The following is a 21,184-nucleotide window of genomic DNA, read 5'->3' on the forward strand; positions in this document are numbered from 1 at the left end:
ATGACATTTAGCTCAATAAATCTTTGTAGCTGAAGATTTTCCACAGAGGTGTGCACTTTTGTTCAGGATTTGCAGAGGGCCAAGACGGGAATTTATGTGAGACAGCAAGATGTTTTTTGTGCTATAACCCCTTTCAGAGGAGATGTCTCTGCTCAAAAACACATTTTATATTCTTGGATGTCAGATATGCAGTCTAGACTCACAATAGAAGAATATGACCCATACCAACCATTCACAATAACCTCCCCAAAAAAATTACCTTGCTCTCCTCCAGCCCTGTCACTAGTATCAGTAGTTAGACCAACACTGGCTCCAATTTGGCTCTCTTCAGCGCCCTTGCCCCCGCTGTGAGCAGCAGTCTCCTCTGGCTGGGATGTGTAGAGAGTGAGGGAGGGGGGTCCAGCATCATTGATGGCTCTGAAGTGAGTGCTGGAAGACACTGGGATGGAGACTGTTGGGGGAGGGTCCTGCTTCTGGTGGGAGGTCAGGAAAGATGGCTACAAGAAAGACAGAGAGATCAACCTTTTCACACATGATTTCCTTTGTTTTCACTTATTTCTATATTCATCTTTGTCTATGTTAAATCTTTCTCTCCTTCCCTCACAATTTTCTTCCTTCACTCCCTCATTCTCAACATTTGTATTTTCTGTCTTTTGTTAACTTGAAGACATTATTTTTTCATGTTTAGATAGTGTCATGTGCTGTATGTATATAACATATGACAACATCAAATGTAACATTTGCAGGCAACTTAAAAGTACAATGAAATATTTACAATACTAATTGTGAATAAAATATGAAAGCAAGTTCTGAGGTATTTTCTGCAGTGTGTGTGTGTGTGTGTGTGTGTGTGTGTGTGTGTGTGTGTGTGTGTGTGTGTGTGTGTGTGTGTGTGTGTGTGTGTGTGTGTGTAAATACCTGGGCAGCCTGTGGCAGTTCACCCCATGTCCACAGCATCTCAGGGTTGTCTTTACTCTGATTGGCTAGCTCAGAATCACTCTTCGGCGTTGATGACCGTGAATCGTCAGGGCTGCTGGGAAAGTGACACACTTATTTAAATCAGATTGTACTCCAAATTAAGTATCTTTAACATTAAACTTTAAAATTCTAGAATGAAATCAATCCAAATAAAAATATCAGGATAATATCCCTTATTGAGTTTTCAATTAATTGTATTTCTTTGCTGCAAACTTTGTGCTTTTCCTTCATTAGTGCATTATTTCTTCCAGCATTCAGAGTAAAATTGAAGTTGATACCTAACAGGGGAAGAGAAGTGAGAGGTCTGCTGAGGACAAGAGATGGACAGACCACAGGACGGAAGGATGGAGAGAGTATCCTTAATCACATTACTGCAGGAAGATTACAAGAGACAGGAAGACAGAAAAACAGAACAGGGAGACAGAGAATCGTGATTATTATCTACTCATTTTGAGAAAATATTTTTTGAAGTGCTTAGCACAATATGAACAGAATAATAAAGAACTGAATAGAGACAGACAGTAAAATAAGACAGGGATTAGTTTATCATTAATTTTGTGTGTGTGTGTGTGTGTGTGTGTGTGTGTGTATGTGTGTGTGTTTTGTGGCCAAACAATACCTCTGTGAACGGGTCCAATCAGTGCTAGGGTGTGTGTTGGCTGTAGACCCCTGATCACCATACACAGGTCTGATCACAAACACACATGTGTGGAGATGTCAGTCATATACACACACATTATTTCACAATCTGTGCACACACCATACTGTATAAATACACAGATACGGTGTCTCTGCACACCCAAATACAGTAAGAAAAGAGTAAGTGTCTGTTTATCTTTACTTTGAATTATAAAAAACTGTGGCTGTATATTACTATACAATCTATTATGAGAATTTTACAGCCTGCCTGACTGTAACCACACGTCACTAAATAACCTAAAAGATTTAAAGATTTGCTCATTAAGTACAGTACAAAGCATGACATGAAGCAGACAAACATTCTCTCATGTCTTTAAGGGTTTCAGGAATTTTCCCATCCCACCATGTGGTAGACTTTCTAAAAAAGCCTGGATCCCCTGCAGTAAGGACAGCACTGTGAGCCATTATTTCAACGAGACAGAGTACGCTGTGGGAACAGGACAAGTCCCTGGAACGTGTCCAAGAAACAGAGCCGGTTTTCAAAGGGCTTCACACACATAAACACAAAAACATGCATACACCTGCAGACTCACGCACTAATTCTGTTTAAAGCATTCAATTTGATCAGTTGAAATGCTTTTACTGAAAACCTGTTACATGTACATGTAGGACAAAATTGGTTCAAAGGACACTGATAGGGATATGACACAAGTCTAACACTTACCTCTTAATTCTAGTTACAAAACAAATCCTAAAAATGGACATTTTCCAATTTGAGGATCAACAGAATGTCCTCACTTTGAAGGGATTTTTTATATTCCACTTATTCACATGGTGTCCTTTTTAAACAGCTGGAACAACCACTTACACACTCATTAACTCGTGAAAAACATAAACACACAGTCTCTCCTCTTAACACAATTGGAGGAGTTATTGGCAGTAGATTATCTGCCTCACACACAACATTGTGACTGCTGATGAAGGTTGTTTACCACAGTAGTGGAACAGACAGACTGACATTTAATAATCTCTCTGTCTCTGTCTCTCTCCCTCACTCCCTCCCCATCCATCTAGCCATCTATAACACACATAAAAATGACATGCAGAGAAGGTCTCTTCTGTAACAACGGCTGAAAGCAAAAGTCAAGAAATACAGGAATTTTTGCTTTTTCTGTCATTTCTGATAGCCTAAACTGTTCAAACTGAAACACACGCAATTCTTATCTACACACTCACACACCTGCCAACGTCCCCCTCTCTCTCCTCATCCGAGCTCAAGTCAATGGTAAACATGTCCTCATCCTCAGAGAACTCCTCCCCGCTCTCCTCTCTCCTCCCTCCTCCTCCTCCGCCTCCCTCTGGCCGTGCTTTCCTCCTCCTCTTCCTCCTCTTCTTGGTCAGCCCTCCATCACTTTGCTGCGGCCCAAGGCTCTGAACAGGAAGTGAGCCGCAGGGCATGGTGTCTACATGATAAAGAGAGTAGCATGTAGACAGTTGAAAAAGAATGCACACTTTTTCACACAAAAATGTTTTTTTTCAACAGGGCCTACCATGATGACGAGAGCTGCCCCTGCCCAGCTGGGACTCCATTAACTCCTCCCCTGTGGACATGATGGGTGATGTCGCCAGGTAGGATGGAACCACTTCCTGTCAGAAGAAGGAGTGGTATGACCTTATGAGGTTATGTTCAAAAGACTTGATGATGCCATCATAAATCATATTACTCAAACTAAAATTGATCAAAACAGTGTTTGATGTAAAATAACTGATTTCATTTTGATTTCTGACAAGAAAATAGAAGAAATCCATCTTAATTCTGGACACAGAATGGAATCATCAATCATGTGGGAAAAACAATGTGAGGGTGATGTGAGGTCATCAAGTCATCAAGACTAAGTCTTTGTAAAGTTGTAGTCATAAAATTCTTGTGTGCTCACATAAAAAACAAGAGTCCACAGCCATGCTTGGCAGCTCAGTGAGGCTCTACAGTAGTTAGTGTTTTGAGCTAAATGCTATCGTTAGCATGGTAACATGCTCACACTTACAATGCTCAGAAACATTGGCTCCCTGTAACTTTTAGAACTCATTTTAAGATCCTTTTATTGGTTTACAAAGTCTTAAATGGCCTAGGCCCATCCTGTTTAACCAAACTTTTAAATCCACGTATTCCTGCACAAGCCCTTCGGTCCTTAAATACCCAGCTGCTCTGCTCTTCACACTTATACTACCTATAAATATTGGAGATGCAGCTTTTTCAATCTATACCCCTAAACTATGCAGCAGCCAACCAGCAGACATCAAACAGGCAACCTTGGTAGTGTCCTTTAAAACCAGGTAAAGACTTTTAAAGACTTTTTAAACTAAGCTTTTAATAAATGCATCTGTTTTTCAGCTTTGTAATTGTTTTTTAATTTAATAATCAGGTTTTAGCTTTGTTTTTATTATTAATGAATTCTGTATTGTTTTGTTTTATTTTTATGTTTTTATGTGAAGCACTTTGAATTACTTCCACTGTATGAACTGTGCTATATAAATTTGGATTGATCCAATTGATTTTGATAGTGTTCCATCTATTTGGTCATAAATCAAAATATTCATCTGAAATCTATTGATACATTTCATTGGATAACTGAAATCCTTGACCTATTGTTACCGTTAGATCGAAAGTCATGGGATCACCAAAGTCAATAAGATTCATCCTCTGGACAATATCTGTACCAAAGGCCATGACTATCCATCCAATAGCTGTTGAGATATTACATGGATGAGATGGTTGACCAACCAACCAACAGATACTGCCATCTCTATGGACATGCTGCTAATGTTTCCAAAAACATGATATGCACAATATATGTTCTACCTCAAAAACAGACCACTGCAGAGTATAACAGGATATTACTGATTGATGACGCAGAGATGTACATAATCTGGTGGGAATTTGGGTTTGAGCTCAGATTAACAAAATCACACAGATTTGCTCATCAGAGTCTCATCGGTGACTATGCCAGAAAGAGATACAGAGAGACACACTGGGAAGGACAGAGAGAGAGAGCCAGTCTGATAAAGAGATTATCCAAACAGTGCAGATTGACGCATGCCTTCCAGTGCACATGTCATAACACAGTCCAACACAGCCCGATTGATTGTGATGGGAGAGAAACAGGGGCAGTACTCAGGATGTGCTAGATGCCAGGTCAGAGCTCATCTATTAAGGGCTCTAGCCTTACTGGGAAAATCCAGCTAAAAAACACTTAATACACTAATTTAAAATATTTTGGATGTCTCATTGTATATCTGTAAAAACAACTGTATCTCTCAAAGCTAGAAGTGATCTGCTTTAGAAAAAATGACATTCCCTGCACAAAACTGGATCTATATGTGACATATGGGAATTCTGTTTTCACATGGACTATCGTTCGTTTGAAACAAATCACCCACACAGCAGACCAGCAATACAGGATTTGTTTAGGCCTATATACTCCAAAAACTTGACAGCATGGTATAACGACTGAAATGATTGTGAAACATTTCACACTGCATTCTAAATCTCCCAGATTGGTCGCAGTGAAAGGAAAGTTGATGATACATTGATGAGATAAACATGAAAACAACTGTGCATATTTTTTTTTGACTAAGGTATTCAGAAGTTCCAGATGTTCTAGTCTGCAGATTAATGTCTGGATGGAACATTTGGTTAATGTTTCACATGCACGATCTTTGTGCCAACACACAAGCCCCGACAAATCTTCAGATTTGTGTAAATAACTTTACACCCTGAGGAGCAGAGAGGGAGAGAGTAAGAGGGGGTTGGGTAGAGGAAAGGAGGCACACTGTTGTTGATCATTTTAAATTCAGATGGGTAAGACCATACGTTAAAACTGCTATAAAACAATAGAACAGAAATACTTGGAAGATAAAGAATTTGAAATTGAAACAATGCATACATTTTCAGTCTTTTGTCAGTCTACATTATGTGTTGCCTGCCTATCTGCATTTCTGTTAGCCAGTAACTTTGTGTCATATTCGTCTCTTTCACTATCTGTATGTTTTTCTGTCTGATCGTCTCATCTGTCTTCCAGTCAGTTTGGACAGTACACAGATCAGTGTCAGCCACTTTCTGAGTCTGTGTGCAACCGATTAATAGAGAAGGTGAATTTGGCAGAGCTATAAATAGCCCTCTGGTGGTTTTCCACTCTGCAGAAGGAGAGTTATGTTAAGAGGAGGATTTGGCACACGGCCCAAACTGTTTAACAGACATGATCATGCAGAGTTTGCAAATAACAATTAAGTGTTTGTTTGAATTTGAAAAAGCCTTTTATTTTCCAATCATTCAGGACTGAAGCATTGTAATATTCTTGCAGGACTGATTCTAAAGAGCACCAATTGTGCCAATTGATTGACTGACTGTTGGAGAATTAGACCAATGTAATCCCTCAGATTAGGAATTAGATCCTTTCCGATTATGACATTTTCCTCTTAATTCCTGACTGAGAAACACAGCCAGCCGTTATCAAACTTACCACTCATCCTTCTTTCCTTCAGAGGAAGGTTTCCTTCTCTCTCTCTCTCTCTCTCACCTCTCAACCCCACTCCTCCAGTTTCTATGAATACTTGCCTATCATTTTACAGAATCAGTTGGAAAAACAAAAGGAAATGTTCCTGTGTCAGTCATTTCTGCAATATGTGCATTTGTGCAGCAACTATTTCTATGTAACAAGATCTAGTAGGGCTATGAAAATCTACTGTATTAAGCTAGAACTTCAATATTGTGTTGAACAGTTACTTAAATTCCATATAATTAAAGTTTGACAGATAACAGTTCAGCAGACAGGAGCTATGGTGTGGCCAGAGGCTATGACATGGATTGGATGTTTGCCATGTAGTTGTTCTCAATCCTATCTGCTCAGACAAAATCAGCGCCCTATTTACATTCTCAATGTTGTCACATGGTCATGGGACTCCAGTATGAAGCTCTCTGATGATTTATAACAGCTTTACACTGCACTCTCCTTTCTGCTCTGCAGTCTGCTGGCTTCATACGTCATAGTACATACAGTAACTCACATGGGGGATGCTTTTATGGTGCTGTAAGTGCATACATTTTTAGTTTGCACAGCCCCTATTGAGGATTGAACCCTGGACTCCAGTACTGTTATTCTGACATGATGACACCAGCACTGCAGGTCACATGCACATGAGTAAAACAAGAGACGAGAAGAGTTGGTTTGCATTAGAAAACATAGCCAATAATAACTTTTACTAAGCTATTTCTGGCAATGCATATGGTCACAACATAAAACAAAATATGGCTCAGTTATCTGACAAGCACCTGTGAAAATGTCATAAACTGTCCACTGCTTGTGTGTGTGTGCCTGTGTGACTGGTTTATATCTGTGTATGTCTTCTGCCCGTCCAGTTGGTTTATTTCCAGGAAACTGAACTCGTGCAGGCCGACAGGATGCCACGAGAGGACAGAAGCTCTTGTTCCTGTTTGTTGTCCAGCTTAAATTTCAGCTGATGTGCCAGTCTTTCTCTGCTTTTGTACAGTCTCAGATCAGCAGATTGTTTTGCTATTTCTGATTGCTTGATAGATATCATTTGTTCATCTTACCTTATGTTACCTTATTCACTGTTTTGTGATTGTAATTTTCTGTTTCTTTGTTTTTATTCTTTCTGAGTTTTTCTGTTCTCTTCTATCCATACACTTTGTAAACTCTGTTTTATTGTTATTTATTGAAATAGGTCTTCTACTCCAGGATTAGCACTGCAGGGTTTTTACAGGTAAAAGTTTATTTCTCTGGTTTACTAATGGGCTTTTCACACCTCCAATGGCATCACTAAGTTAGTGCACTTTAATGTCATCCAGTATCACATTGCATTGGCCTATTACATACATGGGAGCACACATATGGAGTAGAATACACTGTAACCTTGCACCTTATAGCATAATGCTAATCTGCTGTTTATCTCATCAGTATCTTTGCATTGCATTGAGTAGCTGGGGTGCTATTGTTGGTTTGAAAGAAAAGACTGAAGATTATAATAGTTTCTCATTTCCACACACATTTCAAATGTAAAAGTATTTCACTTTATGTGAATTGATTCAACAGAGACGTATGAACAGCTATGCTTTGATCCCAGGACTCATTTTTACTAACAGTTCCCAAAGTCAGCAGTGAAGTGGATAAAAGAGCTTTTATGTAAGTGGCACCCTCTGCTTGGAATCATCCACAATTAGACCTAAAATTGCAAACACTGGTCTATCTGCTGGGTGCTCTCTCTTCTGGCTGCCAATGTTTTGGGGTATTTAAGAATTTTGATGTATTAGTCTAATGAAGTGTTTTGGATTGGTCTTAGTAATTGTTATGGTTATAGACAGCTCTTGGGTTGTTTTAAGTGGCCATTTATGTTGTTTTTATGATTAAATCTTTTAGATGACTGTTACTGTTTGCCTGTAACTCAGTGTTATTGCTGCCTATTTTGTCCAGGACACTGTTTAAAAAGAGATTTTTAATCTCAATCAGGATTTTCTGATTAAATAAAGGCTAAACAAGATTTTAAAAATATATATTTTGCACTTGTTGCTGTATGGTGATGACAAGCTGTTTTTGAAGGTGAGAGCAAGACACTCCTCCAGCAGCAGCTGTCCAGCAGAACTCAGTCTCATGTTGCATTTCAGACTATAGGAGAGGAGGGGCACAATTCTGTCTTATTCTGGGCTTGTCAGGGCAGGAAAACAAGCAATCTGAGCCTAATGATGAAACTAACAATGACAAACAAATCTAGATTCACTAGTAAGTGGCAAAACCAGTTAGAACAGAACAGGAGGGAGAGAATTAAATGTGTTGAGCTCCAGTCCAGTTTGAGCACTGCCACACGGCCAGGTTATGTGTCCTTCATGCCACTAAGGTATGTTCTGTCCTTTTGTATGTGCGTGTTCACTGACTCAGTGTCTGGCAGTCATAACTCACCAGTGTGTTTTCAGTCTCTCTGACAAAGAAGGCCTCCCCATTCTCTCCCAGCTTCATGTGCAAACTCACTGGCTCTCCGTTGACCTCTATGTCCACCTGCAGGATAGAATTTAACATTAGTTAAACCTCATTAGCACTAAACAACCTCCAAATGTGGGATTTTGTTGTAGTAGTGGAGGTTTTGTGTGTGATCTGTCCACTTTAACATATCGACAAAGATACTCAAAGCAAGAGTTCTCACCACTTTCTCACGGGACCGCAGTACACCCATCTTGCCAAAGCGGACATGGAAGGGGGAGCACTTCAGGGAGCCATCGGGCTGCCGGACCACGATGACATCTATACATCCAGACAGAGTTGCAGGGTTGAGGCCCCTGTACAGCTCCTTGACCTGCACAAACACCTGGCCTGCCAACTGACCCACATAGTTCATGGTCTGTAACTGGACACAGACAGAGAGAGAGACAGTTTTTGTTGATTTCTTTTCTTTTTTTGTCCTTTAAATAAGATTTTGTTTGTATTTCAAGCCCACAGTGGCAGGACAAATGACCTTTAATGGAGATATTAACTGTCATGAGGATCAAACTCTGCCACATTACATAATATACATTATTGATGTGCTGATTCCAATTACTGCCCGCACACACAAGACAACCAGGCAATCTCGGATGTTAGGCAGGTTGCTAACACAAAACTAAGACAAAGAGATTTCCATATTCTATTCTTAATTCTTGGATAGATGTGAAAGTACACTGCTTTTCCTTTTTTTCCTCTGTTGAAAAAACAAATCACGACAGAAACTGAAAATTGCCTTTTCCTCTTTGTAATGCAAATACGCTCAATCGGGGAGGAGATTAATCGTGTGGTGCTGTGCCAGTCTCCCTGACCCACACAGCCTCTAATGCTCTCTGTCTCGAATGCCAAACATGGCCAGGGAAAGAGACATTGAGAGGGAAATGCATTCACTGGACCGGGAGATGGTGGCTGTTGAGTCAGGGGGCAGAGAGGGAGACAGAGAGAAGAAAGGAAATACATCCGGCGTCAAGGAGAAATTAATAACACTGCTTGTACTTTGTGGATAAGCTGATATTTCATGTTTTCATACAAATATAGTAAGATTATTTACAAATTCTGTCTCTGCTTTTGGTTTCTGAATCATACTGTATGTTAGACTTCATAGTAAACCGGCAAAGGGCCTTACAGTCATGATGCCTTATTCGTCACAGGAACAACCTCAAGTATAACATCAGTGAGAGTTTATGGAAATTGACGTAAAATGTTAAAAGCTCAAATGGTTGTGCAATGCAACAGAATCAGTCACCCGCCGGATCATGCCAAGCCAATAAAGTCATTATTCATTCAGGAAATTATGTGCCTGAATGTTTTTCTGGCTTCAAAACAGAGTCACATATTTGACAGAATCACTATTGGCTAAATGATTTGGATTGAAATTCTAACCCTGATCCGGGAGAGAGTGAAAGATGAAGAGATTAAGGCGGATAGAAAGCTGGGAAGAGAGGAAAGACAAGAGGATGAAAGGAATGCAGGAAGAGGATAACAGAAAGAAAATAAAGCACACACACACACACAAAGTAAGTGCTGTTACGGTGTTATCTCTATAACAAACTGTCCCTTAGACTCTCCACCTGCCACCTGCTTGTGCTGACTCAGATGCTGGCATCCTCTATCTCTCTGTCTCCCTCACGTACATACACATGATTACAGCGTACAGATGGTTTCATATTTTGGCAGACAATGTAAGAACATTCTAATGATGAGAAGGATTCGCTAACAGACATCAATTACTGATGATCACAGATTGTGGCTCCTCTGTGCTAATGACTCTGTATTAGATTATACTGTTGTACACAAGACCCACCTGAGACACTCATCACACACTTGTTCTGACCAGCCCGCTACAACTACGGCCATTAATGCACCCAATCATTGATATAATCAAAGACATGAGCAAAGGTGCAAAACCAGGCTCAACCAGAAGCCAAGTTTTTATTTGCTTGTTTTATGAGTACAGCTGCAATGATTAATTGCTTAGTTAATCAATAGAAAATTATCCATCAACTATTTTGATAATCAATTAATCGTTGCAGAAAGTTTTCAAGAAAAAACACCAAATATTTGATGTTTCCAAGTTCTCACATGTGAAAATTTGCTGCTTTTCTTGGTCTTGATGTGACGGTAAACAGAATATTTGGGGGTTTGGGACTGTTTCTTGAACATCTTGCCATTTTTCATTGTTATCTGATGTTTAATAGATCAAATGATGAATTGAATAATCAAGAAAATAATAGTCAGATTAATCAGTAATGAAAATAATCATTAGTCGCAGCCCTAGTTATGAGGTATCTGTCTCTAAGATTGCTTTCCATACTGTATGCACCACATAGACGACAGCGGGATATCTTAAAACACAGACAAAACACTATCTGCATGGCTGGATAGCACCAGGGGTAAGTGTGAAATTTGGGTGAACTGACTGATTTTCTCTGTGTCAGAAACACACACACACACACACACACACACACACACACACACATACACACATTCATGGACATGCCACAGACCTGATATCACTGTCAACACAGGACACGTGTAAACAGATGGGGCCATTCATACACACACACACACACACACACACACACACACACACACATACATAAACACACAGAAACCAAAGCCTTGCCCACTCTTCCAGGACATCTCTGTTTAACAGCCAATCACAGTGCTTCCCCATTATGTAATAACCAATCACGAGATAACTCATAGGGTCATTCAGTGTCATTCAGGCCACTTGCCTTATTGTTTTACTGAAACCCCAGAAAGAAACAACAGAGGCACCTTGTCTAACTGACTGCTGTTATTTCTGAGGCAAGTGGGCGACAACAATTTAGCCTGAGCTACATCCATAGTAGCCTATGTAACATTAAGACCCACAGAGCCTCTTTATTAAAAGTTGGTGAGTATATGACTTCAGTTGAGTGGCAACACTCTCACCACAGCAAAGACAGGGAGGAAAAGAAAACAGAGAGGTGACACAGAGGTTAAGGGATTAACAAACAGATGATGATGATGATGTATGAAGGATTATCCAATTAAATCAATTTTATGCGACTGGAGCAGCAGTCTGACACTCCAGGCTTTCACTGTTACAACTAAAAAGCAAGAAAGACAGACAGAAACCATTGTTTTTCCATATTGTACATCATTTTGTAAGAATTTAGATAATAAACACGACCTTATCGACCTCCTATAAGAAGACAGCACAAATAGAAGACATGAAACATGACGCAGTTGAAAAATGACCCACATTCGCTTCATAAACATGAGGTTCATAATATGATTGTACAGTATAATGTCATGTGTGGCCTGTGAGGCGACATGTAAACATCTGCACACGGGGTGAGGCTCTGCAGTCTGCACCGCAGCTCTGCCTTCATTCAAACACACGCAACACGCAAAACAAACACACAATCAGATAATACAGCATTTGGTAAAACAAGAGCAGGCTATAATGATATTTAAACATTTAAATACTCCCTTAAAGCAGGTTACTATGCAGTCCAGCAACTGCTACTTACATTATTTATTGGCGTCGCTTCTCGCTCCGAGATCTTTCCGCCATCCGAGTTTGCGCTAAACGTCCTGCAGCTACTGTTTTATTCCGTTTACGTGTCTCAAATTAAACATTGTAGGTAACGGACTGCTTCATTACGCTCCTGGCATCTGATCTTGGATTTCTCTGCTCAAGGCTGCTTCTGCTATTTAAACCGCAGTTAAATTATTCCTCCCACCGCCACCGGACTGCAAACATACAGCGGCCCGGTAGGCTGAGCCGGGACTGACGTCACATACACACTTCCCTCTTAAAATCATAAATTTGCTGTCATTTCATCCTCCTCTCTTGGTTTACTATTCATATTTGTTTTCTGCTTATTTCACTTATAGCAGAATTTATAGGTTGTAACTAATGGCTTTTTAATGGATAACAAATAATTTACCAATACTTTATAAATCAGTTATAAACCCTTAATAAGAACTATTTTGGTGTTGCCAAGTTGTGGCCTGTGTTTATCCTCCCTCAGTATGACACTTCTCTTTTTAGCTTTAAGCCATCAGGAGTACTACATTTGACTTCTATCGATCTTCTGGAAAATAGCTGCAGGACCAAAATTAATTTATTAACAGCGTTTTCACATTCACAATCACAGACTTGGACTGCTGGAAGAACCTTTTTTTTAAACATTTGTTAACATTTATAATTACAGAGAACTTTTGCTGTTGCCTTATTAGAAAATTAGACACTGTTGACTCTTGTTTAATGACTTATTAATGACTTCACTATTAACTCAACACAACCTGGCAACCTAAAGGCTGGCATCATTAATGGCTTATAACTGATCTATTGAGCCTTAGTAAATTGTGTATTAACCATTGATTAAGCCATTAGTTACAACTTGTAAAACCTTTGTAACGGGTGCTTCATTATTTTCTATGTTTATGTTTGTATCTTATTTTTTATCATTATAGTCACACCTTTATTCTTTATTGATTTACCTTGCTTTAATTTTTCTGAGGCTTTCTCTTCCTGGTCTGTTCATAAACACTGATGTTTTTTGTTTTTTTATAACAAAATCTTATGAAAAATTGCTTTTCTCCAACTAGAAGAGTACAACAACATAGGACCAGGCAAGAGTTAGTTACCAAACAGGGTCACATTAAATCTCAGTATCAGTATTGTCAATCAGTATTGTCTGTAATATGAAAAGTTTACGTACTGAATTTTTATAGCCTAGAAGATCTCTACAACCTACAAATTAAAGGCAGATAAAGTAGCACTGAGACCACATGAGGTTAAATGATATTTAAAATCTTTCAGCAATGACCAGCTTACTGATGCCTTGTTTTTTTCATAATTAAAGCACCAAATTCCCCTTAATGTTTATGCTTTACTCTGTATCAATTCCCCTTTTTAAATATGAACAGTTAACAACACGTGAAAACAAAGTAGAAGTCTACATAAGACATACTCTATGTAACAATCTTAGATGCAACAGACTTGGCTAAATCTTAAAAACCAAATGCAGAGCTTGGATTACATTTCTTCCTGTGTACAAGAGAGAGAAGAGCAACAGTAAATAGAATGTTGTGCTTCTTCTAAAGAAGTAGGAGTCTAATGTGGAGCAAAGGAGACAAGAATAGCGTTGACATTCAGGCTGCTCAGAGGCATCTGAACTTGTGCAATACACTGACTGTGTCTCAGTTGTCAAAATGCAAATCTACCCACAAGGCCTGACACATTGAGGCCAGGCCAAGACATTGTTGGTGTGTTAATTATTCTTAATGTGTTTTCATTCTCAAATGGTGTGCTTTGTCTCAACAAAAGATTGCAATGCTTACCCTGTTTGAAATCAAATGTAACATATTGTTCTGCATGTGGCAGTTATACTTGTTGAACCGTTGTCATGTATAAATGTAAAGATTATATATCAAGAACCCAATCAACTGCTAAGTGTGTCTATATTTGTGGAATAATGTGATCTTCAGATGTTTCCTGGTCATCTACAACAATATGAGGTCACATTTCCAATATGACTAAATACCAAAATAGGGTTTCTTTTCTTTTCTTTTTTTGCTTGCAGTAATATAAAATGTTAAAATATCAAACATTTTACTTGACACATGCTGACAGTTGCTGCTAAAAAGTGATAAAAATTGTGATGTATGTATATATCCTGAATGCATGTTTTTCAGTTCACTCAATTAGGAGTGCAGTTGCTTCAGTTGCTGCATCATGCGGGCAGGAGAGTAATTCATGGAGACAGAGAAAAACCTTAGAGGCAGGCACAGTCTTTTTGAACAGACAACTATACATGACACATGTAAACACTTGCCCTTTATTGTGCATTTAGGTACAGTATGTGTAACATCTAGAGTACTCATGGCATGGCTTGACATGTTTATGTTCCCCTATAAAGACGTAGAAAGAGGCTGCATACCGACAGAGCAAGGGGTGGTGCAACTAAAAACCCAAAGACAGATAATGAAATTATATGCGTGTGTAAGAGAGAGTGACACACACACAGAAGGTGAAGGAAGGTGACTGAACAAATTACTTCAACCAGAACAAAGTAACCAGTGGAATCAATTCCATGCCAGCAAGAGTAAACTGTTCAAGACATGCCTATATCTGCTCAGATGAACGTGCAAATGCAGAATTACAACTATAGTCAGTACAGGAAAACATGTATCTTCCCTTTTTTTTTAAACCTGTGTGAGTGTTGCTGTGTATGACCATAAACAAGCTTTCTGTGCGCCTGACAGGACTTAACTTCAATATGTAAACTGCATCTGTACTGAGATGTTATCAGCAGTCCAAATCAGATTTCTGACCTGTTTACTGTCAGCAGAGCATTCCTGTGATTTATATGTTTAATGCATGGCTGCAAACCAAATTTCTATCGTGATAATAATATAGTGAAAGTTATAAACTTTGCTGCTACACAAACAAGCACAACAGTTTTATTTACTTTTGCAGAAAATAATGTTAAAATGCTTTACTACCTTTTACGCATCTGTAGAAATAATACTTAGAAACTTAGAAAATATGTTATCACAAATAAGGAGTGCATTTTTTACTATACGAAGTCATGAATGTACTATTACACATCCATAACCTCTATAATCAGATTATGTTGAGTTTATGTAAGGTGCTATTGCCTGATCCCAGAGCTGATCCTGGACACAGAGTTCCCAACAAACACAAAAGTTTGTCTCCCCACTGAGTCTCCCCTGGCTGGGTCTCATGTTTTTTTTTTTTGTTGCTGTTGCTCAATGATTCTAAGAAGCAGCTCTGGAGTAGGATTCACATCTGACTGATCCCACCCCTGTTTGTTATTTTAGACCCTTTTTTAAGAGAGTGATATTACAACACAGAGACTTTCTCAACACGTGGGCTCTGCCAGCGTTGTAGATGGAACATATTTCTCTAGGAATGAAGGACAAAAGCAAACCACCACAGTAGGTTATTGGGTTTTTTTTGTGTGCATGTAACTCCAGTCTCAACATGTGGTTACAGTTCATGACAATCTGGATCGTTTTCTGCTGTCAATCAATATATACACACATACTTTGCATAACTGTTGTACATGTGACTGTTCACTTCATCACAGTCGCTGATAGACACACACACACACACACACACACACACACACACACACACACACACACACTATCGGCACCACGCAGCCAAAGTGGGAACAAGGAAACACGTGTAGGGTTTTCTAAGAACTGAGCCATTCATCACCAGGGAGTAACCAGAAGCCAAGCAGGGAGGGAGAGAGAGTCACAGAGAGGCAATATGTGGAGAGGGGGGAGTAGGCTAGAGAGGGACATTTGCAGAATGTTTATGTTTGTGTGTATGTGGAGGTGCAACAGAGGGGAAGAACTGGTTCTTTTACCCCAGTGTGCAGAGAGTATTGGGTCAGGTGGACTTACTGTGATAATATGCTGAAAAAATGACATTTTGCAGTAAAAGTAAATATTTGTCTATCATGTATAACTAAATAATTGTATTTATAATTGGATTAGCATAATTATATTTATCTCCCATCTCTTGAATTATCCACTGCTTTATTATTTTCAGTGTCATTTATATCCTTCTGATAATTTAAACATTTTGAGAAATTCACTTTCTTGCTAAAAGTTAGATGAAAAGATCAATACCACTCTCATACTTGTCCGTTAAACATGAAGCTACAGCTAGTAGCCGGTTAGCTTAGCTTAGCACAAACAGCTGGAAACAGGGGGAAACAGCTAGCCTTGTTCTGTTTAATGGTAACAAAATCCTCCTACTCGCATCTCTAAACTCACTAATTAACACGTTGCATCTCATTTGTTTAATCTCTACAAACACCAAAGTGTAAAAATGACAATTTGCCATTTTACTGTGAGGTAATATGTGCCAGCTTCTTCTTGGTTTGGACCAGTAACTTTCTTGGAGTCTGTGCTAGTATCCTATCAAATTGTTGTGGCCAAGATATTCTCCTTTTTACCCAGTGATTAAACAAATTAGATATAGCATGTTAATTAGTGAGCTTTGGAGGCGCTGGTAGGTGGATTAGTGCTGAATTCTTGGCAAGAAACTGAATGTCAAACTCTTCCTTCAAGATAGTAATTAACAGACAATTTACAATTTATTGCAGTGGTGGAATGTAACTAAGTACTAAGTATTTACTCAAGTGCTTTACTTTAGTACAATGTTGAGGTACCTTTACTTTACTTGAGTTTTTCCAGTTTATGCTACTTTAAACTTCCACTCCATTACATTTCAGAGAGAAATATTGTACTTTCTTCTCCACTACATTTATTTGACAGCTTCAGTTACTTCTGACTTCAGAAGAAATATTTCCATAAAATAATACATAAGATTATAAATTATACTGAATTGTTAAATATTAAACATTTAGCTCCCTACCATTTTGTCTCTTTGTCATGTTTCAGATGTCTGTGAGTTGTACGCAGTTCCACCGGAGACACTTTGACCTCTAAACTTCTCATATGGTTTCATTTCAATAACTGTTCAAAGATCTCAAATCTCAAAGATTAGAGGAAAGTCCAAAAACTGAAAGCAGATTTGTGTATCAGAACTTTTTTCTTCTTCCACTCCTATTAATCAACTCACAGCCCTTCAGATTTGTCTTGTGACCCTTTGGAGGGTCACAAGACAAATCTGATGCATGGAAACCACTGATGCATCAGTATTAATGTTGTATTTTATTAAATTTATTTAATATATCAGTCACAGGGGATGATTTTCTGCAAATGAGTACTTTTACTTTAGTAAATTTAGCATATAATACTTCTGTACTTTTACTTATGTATGGTTTTAAATGCAGCATTTTCACTTGTAATGGACTTTTCTTACACTAACTTATTATCACTTGTACTTAGGTAAAGGATCTGAGACACTAAACATTTTTAAACCCTCAAGTAGAAGCATGACTTAAGTGTGAAGAAAATGAAACAGTTAACATTTGTGATGAAGCAGATTCACTTTTGAACAGTCTCAGAGGAATTTCATTCATTACAACACAAGTGGCCAGGTGCTTCGTTTGTTTATGTGGGTGAGTTAATATTTTCTCTTTGCATGCATGAACTGTGTGTATCTATGTGTATGTGTGTTTTTGTTTACAGTCAGTATGTGAGTTTATGCACAGCAGGATTACCTCATGTCAGACACGTGAGGCTGAGAAAGAGCAGGGGTAGCCTGATCGCTCCCAGGAACTGTAGGGTCAAGAATGCATTCATTTCATCACCACGGAGACGAGGGTGTTGTTAAGGGGCCAAACTGCCTGAGCCAACCAGAAGGCTGCGTGAGCCACACATCACAACTGAACTGTTGAACCCGCCCCCAACGTGGAGTCCTACCAGACATGCTGCCGGCTTTAAGAAAATCTGATTAGTGTGGTTTTCAGGGCCAGACATGGAGCACAAAGCTTTCTTATCACTGCACCTATCCTGTTTTGACCTAGACAACAATGTCTATCATATGTTGGAACAAATATCTTGCTATTTATTTATTAGTAATAGTGATTTATTAGGCTAATAAAACAAACAAGACTGTCTATAATTCAGTGTTATAAACAGACCGAGAAAATCAGCATTTTTTTCCCAACTCTGCACCCACAGTTTTATCCCACTCTGCCTCTAGTGTACCCTTGGATTGCCACTGGCTGTAGTAAAGGACAGATGAAACAAATCCTCTTATATAATGTGGTACAGTTGTCAGATTCCAAGGTTTATTAGCATCATCAATTAGTCATCATTTTGGATATATAGTTTAGAGATTTAGTGATATATAGCTGGTGGTCATGATGTTTTTATATGGCCTTGCACTCAACCAGATGCTGTGAACAATAAAGTTCTCCAAATTGTATGTGTGGATGCATCATTCCAGTCACAGGATGAAACACAACCATCATCATATATCAAATATAGAGACATTCAGGCATCTGCGTGTGTAAATGCAGAACTAAGAATGTTTTTTTTACTGGAAGTGAGGATATCTTTCACTTGCTGTTAATTGATTAAGCTTGTAATGCAACTCCTGATAGTATGAATACCTAAGAAAAACAAGTAGACTGAGGTTTCATAAGGTTTGTTTATGTTTGCATTGACCATAAAAAATGTATCAATTGGACATGTTGAACCTAAAGTAAATGTTACCCTCAACATTAAGCATTTCAATTTAAGAAAACTTTCAAATGCCGCCTGTACAAAAAGTGTGACCACCGTTAGAACAACAAACATATTAACCCCCATATCTTGACAGAAAGCAAACCTAAACACAGGGGCAAAAGACTGGTAACAATCAACCTTGGTTAAAGTTTTACTTTGGGCATATATAATCTTAAAGAGGTGGAGGAGGAAATGAGGAGGTGTTGCCTGAGCCCACAGAGCCACTCACAGCCCCCAGCATGGTGGTGCTGTTATGTAATCTCTCTAACTCTGGTGTAATGTGCCATTATAAGTTCCTATGTGGGCTTGAGGTCATGAGGAGAGATATGAGCTGTTGATCTAGCACATGGTTATACTACACACACACACACACACACACACACACACACACACACACACACACACACAGAGAGAGAGACAAAAACTCACATATGCGCAGAACCCGCATAGACAGTGAGAACTGAATGTAAAGTACACACCTGTACAATAGAAGGAGACAAACAAAGTCACACTCTTAATTTCACAAATGCAAACATATACTGAACAAGCATGTTATTCGATCACAGTGTTCTTAAGGACAAGTTTTCTGGGAAAGCAACTAAAGACCCTCTGACTAGTTGGGTTGTCCTCCACACTTCCATCCCCCCTGACAATCTCTTTCTCCACACAGGCCCTCATATCAAAGTTTCACAACCGCCATTATTCTCAAAAAGAAGATTTAAACAAATATTATTTTTGTTTTTTTACCAGGGACCAACTGCCATTGGGGCTGTCATCATCACTGTGGCTGCTGAAGCCTCGATCTTCCTCTTCCACATGGGCCATGAGTACATGCTGCATTATTCACAATCCCAAGATGCTGTACACACTCTTCTGTGAAACATGTTGTAAAGAGTCTCAGATCATGACAGGAGACCTGAGTGGTCCAAGCAACAGTCCACAGAATATCTTCAGATAAAAATGGCAGAAGTCAATCTGGAAAGAAGAGCTCTGAGATATTTGATAATAGTTGTTGAGCTCTTTCCTAGTCCGCTTTCTTTAAAATCTTTAGTGTCTTTGTTTGAGACAGTTACTTCTTGACATATGCAGAGAGCTGTTTAGACTCTACTGACTCTGATTAAATGTCTTCAAGAAGATGCAAACACTCCAGGTTGTTCTGGATGAGTCTCGAGACTCTTAAATCTGTGGGACTGTTTTGGTAGTAAGTGGCTGGTGCTTGATCAACATGCAGTGCATGTTTTAGACTAAATTTATCAAGTGTGTTCTAGGAATGGAGTACATGGAGGAAATCTGAGAGGTTCCAGAGTAGCTGGACCCCACTGCTGCTTCAGGTGCCCGTCTGAAGCCACAACCTCCGTACACACCCTTTTACTGCTGCCGCACATGGCCCAGCAAACACATCCTGGAGACTTATCCTAACCTTAACCATAACCACTAAATGTTTAACCTTTACCCTAGCCTTAATGGAGACCTGCCCCCCCCCCCCCCCCCCCCCCCCCCCCCCCCTAAACAGAGACAATAATGATAATGGCACATGACAGCAATGTCATGTATTAGACATCAATACTGTCACCAAACATGCATTTTTCATCCTTAAACATTGACTATCCATATTTGTTGGTAGTCTTTCTATACCTGTTTGTGTTTCTATTGAGTGTGAAACATTTACTTTGCCTGACAAAAATACTGATTTATCTATTTATTCTTTATCAGCAAGTCCTGAACTCACATTGCATCACACACACACACACAGCTGCCATGTGAGGACAGAGAGAGCATCCGAGGGCAGCGGTGACACCCGTCATCGAAGGGTCAAATTTGCAACTCGACACCCTCCTATTTATTCTTTATTAGCAAGTCCTGAACTCGCATTGCATCACACACACACAGAGCTTCCATGTGAGAACAGAGGGAGCATCTGAGGGCAGTGGTGAGGCCCACCATTGAAGGGTCAAATTTGCCACTCGACTCCCTCCCCTTGTGATAATTAAACTAACAGGCATTTGGACTTTAGAGGCTCTGTATCCACTTTGCAGTCTCATATATCTCAGAACATTCAGCTGCTACAGGCAGATTTATCACAGTGGGGAACACAGCTCCACCCAAACAGGTCAATACTCTTGCTGTATACTTAAGACTGTTACAGCCAGGCTGCCTCTTTATATTGTAGACTCAAGCAATGTTTTATGTTGCATTTGTAAGTCACAAAAGATGACATGTATACTTGGCAGTCCATATTAGATGGATTTGTTTGAGCTACTAATGTATGATTGGTGTTAATAGCCATAAAAATATTAATTGGTGCACACATAATCTTGATTTTTTTTTCCCTGTTTCCATTT

General features: G+C 39.2%; 1 protein-coding gene across 3 annotated transcripts in view; it reads right to left on the reverse strand.

Annotated features, from left to right (window-relative positions):
* lpin1a (lipin 1a) overlaps nt 1-19,978 on the reverse strand; it is a 29,616-nt gene extending 9,638 nt beyond the window's left edge. Inside the window, exons 1-9 of one of the 3 annotated variants that reach the window (XM_044345960.1) lie at nt 19,590-19,978; nt 8,830-9,030; nt 8,589-8,684; nt 3,168-3,264; nt 2,858-3,080; nt 1,598-1,666; nt 1,257-1,349; nt 919-1,030; nt 260-497 (exon numbers count right to left, since the gene is read on the reverse strand). In XM_044345960.1, the coding sequence (XP_044201895.1) occupies nt 260-497; nt 919-1,030; nt 1,257-1,349; nt 1,598-1,666; nt 2,858-3,080; nt 3,168-3,264; nt 8,589-8,684; nt 8,830-9,030; nt 19,590-19,682 (1,222 nt within the window). In that variant the 5' untranslated portion in view covers nt 19,683-19,978. Of the gene's footprint in view, nt 1-259; nt 498-918; nt 1,034-1,256; nt 1,350-1,597; nt 1,667-2,857; nt 3,081-3,167; nt 3,265-8,588; nt 8,685-8,829; nt 9,031-12,184; nt 12,357-19,589 lie in introns of those variants that run through there. The other 2 variants (XM_044345951.1, XM_044345967.1) reach the window with 2 other exon arrangements.
* Between the last annotated feature and the right edge of the window lie 1,206 nt (nt 19,979-21,184).

This window comes from Thunnus albacares, chromosome 1, assembly GCF_914725855.1.
Source record: "Thunnus albacares chromosome 1, fThuAlb1.1, whole genome shotgun sequence".
In the NCBI taxonomy this organism is placed as follows: domain Eukaryota; kingdom Metazoa; phylum Chordata; class Actinopteri; order Scombriformes; family Scombridae; genus Thunnus; species Thunnus albacares.